The 9,647-nt window shown below is 36.8% G+C and overlaps 1 protein-coding gene across 1 annotated transcript; it reads left to right on the top strand.

Moving 5' to 3' along the window:
• The first annotated feature begins 3,119 nt into the window (after positions 1-3,119).
• Positions 3,120-6,752, top strand: LOC134669023 (serine/threonine-protein kinase RIO1). Its single transcript, XM_063526542.1, has 4 exons — positions 3,120-3,291; positions 4,137-5,279; positions 5,505-5,697; positions 6,436-6,752. The coding sequence occupies exons 1-4, from the start codon at positions 3,220-3,222 to the stop codon at positions 6,591-6,593; spliced, it is 1,566 nt and encodes a 521-aa protein (XP_063382612.1). The 5' UTR covers positions 3,120-3,219; the 3' UTR covers positions 6,594-6,752.
• Positions 6,753-9,647: the final 2,895 nt, after the last annotated feature.

Below are 9,647 nucleotides of genomic sequence, written 5' to 3'. Positions count from 1 at the left end.
GTTAAACCAAGATAAGTCTGCAACGATAACGATGGCACACGCAATGCAAGTGTTATTTTAAATGTCAAACTTCTATGAAATTATAACGTGTAAATAACACTTGCACTGCGTGTGCTATCAAAATCATTGCAGACTTTTCTTGGTCTAACTCTAAAACAATTGTTAATTTATTAGAACGAATCCTCTATAATAGAGGATCCTCTATAATAGAGGATTCGTTCTATAATAGAATATTCTGTAACTATAAATAGAGCGCTGGTAGATAGAATAAAACAGTGAGTTAGTGGTAAAACTTGCCTGGGATAAGTTTTCAAACTTTACAGATACACAGCCAACATAAAATCCACCATAATCTCAAACTGGTAGCGTACATTTTAGCTTGCGTTTATCTTGCACAAAGTAATCCCAAGTATAATTAGTGGCTGCACTGAAAAATTGCATTGCTCTCGCTGGATCTAGCCACCAAGGTACTTAGGAAAGAAATACGTGTACCGTAATTTTATTTGTGAGTCTGTTTGTCAATTAGGTAGTGTTTTATTGCTTACTATTAGCGCTTCTTGGGTTTGTTAGACTTTTTAGAGGATATGAAAAGAATGTCCTATTGTTTTCAAATTATAATGTTCAGTCCCACTAGTGCGGTAAATTAGCACCGTTGTGTACTGTAAAAAACCGGGCAAGTGCGAGTCGGACTCGCGCACGAAGGGTTCCGTACCATAATGCAAAAAAAGGCAAAAAAAAAAAGGTCACCCATCCAAGTACTGACCCCGCCCGACATTGCTTAACTTCGGTCAAAAATCACGTTTGTTGTATGGGAGCCCCACTTAAATCTTTATTTTATTCTGTTTTTAGTATTTGTTGTTATAGCGGCAACAGAAATACATCATCTGTGAAAATTTCAACTGTCTAGCTATCACGGTTCTGAGATACAGCCTGGTGACAGACGGACGGACGGACGGACGGACAGCAGAGTCTTAATAATAGGGTCCCTAGGGGTAACTAGAACTATACATGCGTATGTCGAAAATTTAAAGGGCCATATGTACTGTAAAACGTTGTACAATACACGTGCGAAATAGTGCATTACATATTACATACCTAGGGAGGTGAATTAAGGTGATGGCCATAAATATGCGATCTGCGGCTTTACGAATTCCCGCCCGTGGTTTGTCTAAAGTTTTACGTCTTGCCTTGGCCACGAAGTGAGATGAGTGAGAAAATCCCACTTACGGCCTAAGGTGACGTAAAGGTTATTCGCAACCCTTCGTTGCGAATTTCCGACATTTCGCACTCGTATCGTAATGTTTCATTACAGTACATCGGATGCTCCATTACGACACCGTATGATATAGCTATAATAAGCACATTATGTAACTAAAGTTTGTCAAAGGCCTATCTCATTTCAATCGTAGACAGAGAGAATCATACTATCTTTGTCTTACACTATACCTCGTTTTTTTTAGCATTAGAAAAAAGGTAAACAATCTTGATGTGTCTTTTAATTGAAAAACACATATTAAAAATAAGTTACGGCAAATATGTAACAATTATGAATCTAATACGATCATTTATATTCTTCTGCTTTCATAAGTAATAGTTTTTGGTTTTTAAAAAGCGTTTTTCAATTAAAAGACATGCCAAGATCGCTTACCTTCTTGCAAGTTCTTTCTAATGCTAAAAAAAACGAACTATAGTACTAGCACCCAAAAGAAAAGAATGAGTATAGTTTTCCTGGTTCTTACTGACTGACAAATTGGTTTGGCCAACTATATTTCCACAACTGTTCTCTTTCCGAACAGACTCGAAATTATTGTGTGCATTGTCACATAAAAAATGTAAGTATAGTGCGTCAAGCAAATCTTGTCAGTAGCAATGTAAAGCAAACTAAAGTAGGGCAACACTCAAAGAGTAGTATTGCGCTAAGAAAAGCAGCAATGTACAATGTACATCGAACCAAAACTTTTTTTTCCGCTGAGCGCGCCTTATTGTCACGTACGTCAATTCAAATTGTCACTCGCGGATTCTCTATTGAAAATGTTTGAAATTGTTATTAATACGTATGGACGGACAATTTAAAAGCGGTGTGTGATGTTGATAAAAATGATTAACTAATTTGAAGATCTCAAAATAAAATTGTAAGTGGACTATGCCGTTAAACAAGAATGTATGATTAAAATCATTGCTTCAGCAGGTAGATGTCATACTGGATTTTCATATTTTATTAGATTTCTCAGTTGGCACTGTAGGCATTGTAGGCACCTTAGCTTTAATTAAGCACAGTCTTATTTAATATATTGGTATTTAATGGTGACACAGCAGAAATATTTCTTGAAATAGAATCGATTCAGAATGTAAACATTGTAAACCATTTGTAAACAAACAAGATGATGGCTGTCATTAGCCCGCTCCACACTCGTGCGCGAATCGCGGCGCGAAGCCGCGAACGCGAGTCTGGAGTCGATTTCGCATATCAGCGAACTAGACTCCACACTCCCGTTCGCGGCTTCGCCCGCGATTCACGCGCATAGTCTGGAGGGCGCTATTCACGATCCACATTCACAGATAAAACACAGATGACACGCGATTTTCGAATTATTCGAACACAGTGTTGCTAACCCGCGATTTTTCAAATTTGCCGCCGTTTGCTACTGACAAGATTTGCTTGACCCAGTTATAGTTGAAATTTAATAAAATGGAACTGAAAAAAACCATCCTAAATTATTGCCATTTTTAAGCATTTTATGTCAAAAATAAGACAGTTACGTAGAAAATGGCATCCTCATATTTTTTTTATTTCTGTATGTCGCACTATAATACACACGACACCTGACGCTAGGCGCGCATCAAGCGCGCACTGAGCAACTTTTGTCTCCGCAACTTTTTTTGTCTCTGTCGCACTTTCATACTACCCATAGAATTGATGTGAGAGATAAATGCATGAGAGACAATAGTTGCTCGTGCGCGCCTAGCCAGGTATAAATAAAAAGTAATGCTTTAGATTGGTTACTACAGGGAACGTCATGTCCAATTCGGACTTAACGTGGAACGACACATTGCAAATTGACGTTTTAAACGTCAATGTCATGTCAACTTGTCAAGTCAAGTGGCATTTACACATTGAGTGAAGAGCTCGACACGTGTTTCATAAATATTAAAATTAAGTCGATTTTTAATAATAAGTACTTGTGTTTTTACCTCAGAAATACTTTAAATTTGATTATAATGTCTGACGGCAGCGACGGTCAATTTAGCGATTACGAAAATGATATTTCCAATAAGGTTAAGTCAGTACGGGTGAGTTTGATTCTAGTTCACAAATCATACAGAAATATTGTATTATTTTATACTGATACTGTAATTTTTGTGATCAGCTAATAACTGTAGATTACTTTCGTGGCCAGTATTGTTAACAGTCGCTACTTACAGCGGAAAAGCATGCATTAAAGGTTTACTAATGTGTTGCACAAAGTTGTTTGATATATTTTTGAATTGCACAATGTTACTTGGCAAAAATGTCGTTTTACCTTTCGCATAGTATTATTTAGCATTCAATCAATTCGCAGAGTTTTATTATCCAGAACCATATTTTGGCATACTGTTGATGCCCATGATAGGGTTTACTAATGCGTTGCATAAAGTTTTTTGACATATTTTTGTATTGCATAATATTGTTTGTCAGAAATACACATTGTACCTATTACATGTATCATAGAAAAACTTTTAGTTGAATGATAATTTAGCATAACTATTAATTGGCATTACTATTTACTAGGCATACAATACATTTTGCAGCATATTATTTAGCAGAAGATTACTTTTGCCTACTACTACTATACTTCGTTTTTTTTAGCATTAGAAATTAGATAAACAATCTTGATGTGTCTTTTAATTGACGAACACATTTTAAAAATAAGTTACGGCAAATATGTAACAATTATGAATCTAATACGATCATTTATTTATATTCTTCTGCTTTCATAAGTAATCGTTTTTGATTTTTAAAAAGCGTTTTTCAATTAAAAGACATGTTAAAATCGCTTACCTTCTTGCAAGTTCTTTCTAATGCTAAAAAAAACGAACTATAGATGAGATAATTCTGCATTAAGATCTCTAATCAACTTTACATTTTTCTTTTCCAGTTTGCTGAAACACTGGATGTCAAAACACTTAGCAGCAATGCAGAGAGTGACTATGATTCTGAAGAATACTTCCAAGAGTCAGATGATCCAACAAATAACTCGGGAAAACTTAAAAGTAACTCACAGATACCTTCAAACAAAATCAGCACATTCCAGCCAACTGAAAAGTTGTTTAAAAAGTATGTAAACAAAATCAATGTTGATAGTTACGATCCAATGGACCGTACAAATAAGTTCATTGATAACAATGACAGAAAGGTTGACAGCGGTAGGATTAGAACTAAGGATAAGCATGACAGAGCCACCGCAGAGCAAGTCATGGATCCACGCACAAGAATGATTCTTTTCAAATTGTTAAACAGAGGTGTAATCAATGAAATTAATGGATGCATATCTACTGGTAAAGAGGCCAATGTCTACCATGCTACGTCTAAAGATGGAAAGGATTATGCTATTAAAATCTACAAAACATCAATTTTAGTGTTCAAAGACAGAGATAAGTATGTATCAGGAGAGTACAGATTCAGAAATGGGTACTGCAGATCTAACCCTCGTAAAATGGTGAGAACCTGGGCTGAGAAGGAGATGAGAAATCTTGTCCGAATGTTTAATGCAAAGTTAAATGTTCCGGAGCCGATAATATTACGAAGCCATGTTCTAGTCATGACTTTCATGGGAGATGACGGTTGGCCTTCTCCAAAACTCAAGGATGTTGAAATTTCTCAATCACAAGCCAGATCTTTGTACCGAGATTGCATAATAATGATGTGGAAAATGTTTAACATTTGCAAACTCGTACATGCAGATTTATCAGAATATAATCTTCTGTACCATAAAGGAAATGTAGTAGTCATTGACGTTTCACAGTCTGTGGAACATGACCATCCTCATGCATTTGAGTTTTTAAGGAAAGATTGCACTAATATATCAGATTTCTTTAGGAAGAATGGTGTTGCAACACTAACTGTGAAGGAACTTTTTGATTTCATTACCGACACTGCTATAAATGAGGGAAATTTGGAAGAATGCCTGGAGAAATTGTCGGAAAAGGCATCTACAAGGAATTTCGAGGAAATGACAGCCCAAGAACAAGTTGAAGAAGAGGCTTTCAAAAATATCTATATCCCTAAGAGACTTACAGAGGTGAGACTTATTTAAAGTTTTTTCATATTCCAGAATTTGCAATGAATTTAATTATTTCAAATGTTTGGGTTGCAAAAAAATACTTTTTTATTAACAGGTAAAAACATTTGGAAACCATTTCATGTTATTATTTTCTCTACTCTAAGTAAGGTATACTTACATTTACCTAAGGCCAAATAAATAACCTTTCCATTAAAAATAATGTTTTAATATGGTTTATTACAGGTCATAAACTATGAACGGGACATCAACAAAGCTAAAAAAGGAGAAACAGAAGATCTAACATACAAGAAAATTGCTGGGTTCAATGAGGACCTTAGTACTGCCAATAAACCGGAGATTTTGGAGGAATGTAATATTTCAGGCAGCGATTCTGGCAGCAGCTCAAATTCTTCAGATGATGAAGATGGAGATTCCCGTAAGTCATCACTACATCTTATAAAACAAAGTCCCCTGCCGTGTATAGTCTGTTTGTGTGTTTGTGATATCTCAAAAACTACTGAACACAAATGCGGTTTTCACAAAATTATGTAATATAGTGATTCTTGGGGAAGGTTTAGGTGTATAATTTGTTAAGGTTTTGTGTGAAGCCAGGGTGGGTCGATAGTTTTCAAACAAAATTTCATCAGCTGATATTGCCTACATTTTAATTTTTATTGGCTACATTTTGTTTTCTTGTGCTTTTATGGGCCTCATATTTTTCTGTGAATCGGTATATTTTTGATTAGGTAAAGGGTCAATTCATGTCAAAACAGTTATGGAATTAATGTAGAAGATAAAAATTAAAAGATAAAACGTAGGTACAACTAGTGTAGACACCATTCCATGTCCCATCATCAACAAATAATTGACCATTCTCAACTTTATTTCAATGAGATAAAGTTCATCAATTGTCACTTAAGTATGTTGCTGCTCTTAGACTGAGTGTACTTTCTGAAACCTTAAAACTCCTATGGAAATAATAACGCTATCTCTTTTATACTTGCTTAGACCAGGCAAAAGTGAAAAAGATGGCATTATATTGCCTTAATTGGCAGTTGGTATGGGGATTTTAGTTAAATTTTCATACATCTCTGGCACTGGTTGTGTTAATAAACTACTTTACCTTATTCTTAGATATACAATGTAGTAATATGTAATAAAATTTGGTCAACAGATCCCAAATTCAAATCGTCTGCCCGTCCAAGACACGAATCCCCCAACACTAAGAAGGCAAGGAAAAAAGCAGTCAAAGAAGAAAAGGCAGAGAAAAGAAAGTCGAAAGTCAAGAAGCACATCAAAAAGAGAAGGGACAAAGGTACGGGGAAAAAGTAGAATGGCAACTAACCTAGGTTAGCAGTTTTAAAAGTGTCATTCAGATTTCAGAGACATTGGTGCCTGTGATGAAGTGAGAAAAGGTACCTTGTTTGAAAGGTGCCGAAGGCCCCTTTGTCTACAGAATGACACAACTATATATTTATAGAGTAAGTAATATACTTTATTAATTACCTATAGTTTATAAATTAGGTATGAAAATATATCTAGTTAAATAATACAAAAGAATTCATTTATTTTGTTGTCATTTTTTTTAATATTGTGCACCATTATAGTTAAAAATGCAGAGAAAATTAAACATATTTAAACACTTGATAACAATAGGGGTATCACTAAAAAGCTATCTTTTCCAAAGAACCTATATTACTATAAAGAACTATAAGTAAAACTAAACCTAAACTAACCTATACTAAGCCTCACAACTACCTACTCGAACAACCCGCCCCGCATCGTTCCCGGCGAAAAGGTGCCCATCACGCTAGCCGCGTTTCCGTGTTTTTTTTTTATATTAGATTGATAAACTTTACATTTAAGTAAAAAATCATAGACGGTACAGATGTAGTGCATAATTATTTTCCATCGTTTTTTCACGGAAACGTACGAACGTGTCTTGCTATTTCAGTTAGTTTAGTAGTTTACAAAAAGTACTGAGGTTGACTGAGGTATCATAACAAATACTAACGTTTCCGAGAAAATACGTTAGAAAACAATATTGCACTACATCTGTATGAATGTTGAAGTAATAGTTATTTGTTTTACAAGGGGACAAAGTTGTTGTTTAACCGCTCGTGCTAATATTGATACCCGAGCAAGCGAAAGATTCCAAAATTGAACCACGAGCGTAGCGAGTGGTTCGAAAAATGGAATCTTGAGCGTTGCGAGGGTTTCAATGCACGAGGGTTAAACAAAATTTGCCCCCGAGTGAAACACAAAATTTTTCACCACACCAACCCAAAGCAAATATTAAATGTAAAATATCAAACAAAATCAAATCCAAATGTATGTTATTAAACTTATTAAATATTTATCATCCAATATCATCACTTAAAAGTCAATTCTACCAGCAAACATAAGAAAACAACTCAAAATTTCCATTAAATAACTTTGCCTCACATGTGGATAAAATGCAACTTTGCTATTCGTTTTTGAAGTGCAAAGTAATTCTTTCCGAGCTGGTGTGGTGAAAATATATTATGTAGGTAGGTTTGGGAATAATCACGTTTGACATAATTTTATTCAAGTATTAGCTTTTCATTTAACACCTAGCTTTGATGGATCCGTACACAGAAGTTTAGTCTGAAACAATATAAATAATATAAATATGAAAAAATGCATGGATGAATTATTATCAAATTGGGTTTGGAATCTACGAGTAAGTTGGTAGGGTTGTATGGTCCCAACCTGTAGTATGGTTTGGTTACGTCATTGCCTCGTACAAATCTGAGAGCAAGCTGGAAGAAAATTGGCTTGTGTTCAACCCACTTTTTATTCGGTGCCAAATTGTTCCAAAATTCGCAACCCTGGGTTGCAGCACTTAGGCTTTTCTGAGATGAATGGGTATCAACATACTGAGCAACTTTTACTATGGGACCAATCCCAAAACGCGAAAAGTTTTTGGTCTCCCAGAGAAAATATCGACATCAGGTACGTATGCGGAGCCAATAAGTATGCCAAGAGCGATAGAGTGGCACAACACAAAGCGTTTCGTTATCGTAGCGCAGACGATTGTCCCCTTGGCAAGGTACCCTGATCAGCCAAATGGAACAGCCAATTTTTTGTGTTGTTTCTATGGTAAAAGTTGCTCAGTAAGTAATCTTAAGCAAACATCTTACCATCACAATCTTCAGGCAAAACACATTTGCCGCAACTGTTCTCGAAATAACCTCTTGGGCAATAACAGCGGCATACGTTTTGTGGTGTCGGAACGAACGGGGGGGACCTATGTCTGTCTGCGCAAAGACCCGTGTCCCAAGCGGCTCGGCATCCGTATATCTTAAAGGGGTCCCGGCATCGGCATCTTGCTGCAAAATAAAAACAAATATAAGGCACTTGTCCCACCGCCGACGATGAGCGATAAGCGAGTAGAACGATAAACTAAAAACGAGTGGGCGAGCGGCGAGAAGCGAGTGTTAGTTCCAATAGTTTGGTCGCTCGGATATAGGCGAGTGTTCGATTGCGACGGGCTATTACTCGCGTCACTCGCTCGGGCGGTGCAGCGTAGCCGAACACGCAGACTGATTGGTCTCGCAGCTTGAGTTCTAACTACGAAGCGAGCATCGCCGAGCGAGTACCGCTGAGCTAGTTTTATCTTATCGCGGCGACAGACTAGTAGAGCGAGTGTTCTCGCCGGCTGTGTGAACAGCCAGCGATGAACTATTCATATATGTGTCTCTTTTACTAACACAGGATCCTAATCTTTTGTTCGTTTCTTGGGCGAGAAAATCGCCTATAGTTAATCGCTTACTCGCTCTTGGTGGGACAATAAGTGCCTAACAAAGGTACAACTCTAGTCATGTGGTGGCAACATATGTATTGTTCCTGTGCTGCCGCCTACACACCACTTGTGTACTAAATCCTGCGTTTTCTCTGTTGCATCCTAGAGGAGATCAGAGGGCCTACCGCGAACCACGTTTGACATGTTGCCTCTCTGTCGGACTGGTAAATTCATACGTAAGTGTGAAAGGGAGGCAACACGTCGAACGAAGGCTCTCAGGGTCTCTGCTTAGAGCAACCTAATCTTAAATATTGGGGCAGGTAGTTTTTAAAAAGGATTGCCATCTGACCGTCCTACACAGAGGAGAAACTTAGGCTCTATTGGGAGTCCAGTTGCCTCACGATGTTTTCCTCCACCGAAAAGCAATAGGATAGCGAAATGATATTTTCACGAAAACTCTATGCACTAAGCAATAAACAAGATTGTATCGTATTCCAGAGGCTTATTACTACTTAATAAAATGAATCGCAAAATATCGAAAACCCTAAACTACTTTAATATTTTAATATTGAAAATACAGTCAAGGAATTTAAATTCCGACCCATTTCGTACTTTGTCAC

The sequence above is a fragment of the Cydia fagiglandana genome, chromosome 11 (assembly GCF_963556715.1).
Source record: "Cydia fagiglandana chromosome 11, ilCydFagi1.1, whole genome shotgun sequence".
NCBI lineage: Eukaryota > Metazoa > Arthropoda > Insecta > Lepidoptera > Tortricidae > Cydia > Cydia fagiglandana.
The sequence above is the reverse complement of the archived record's forward strand: the minus strand, read 5'-3'. Positions and strand labels throughout refer to the sequence as shown.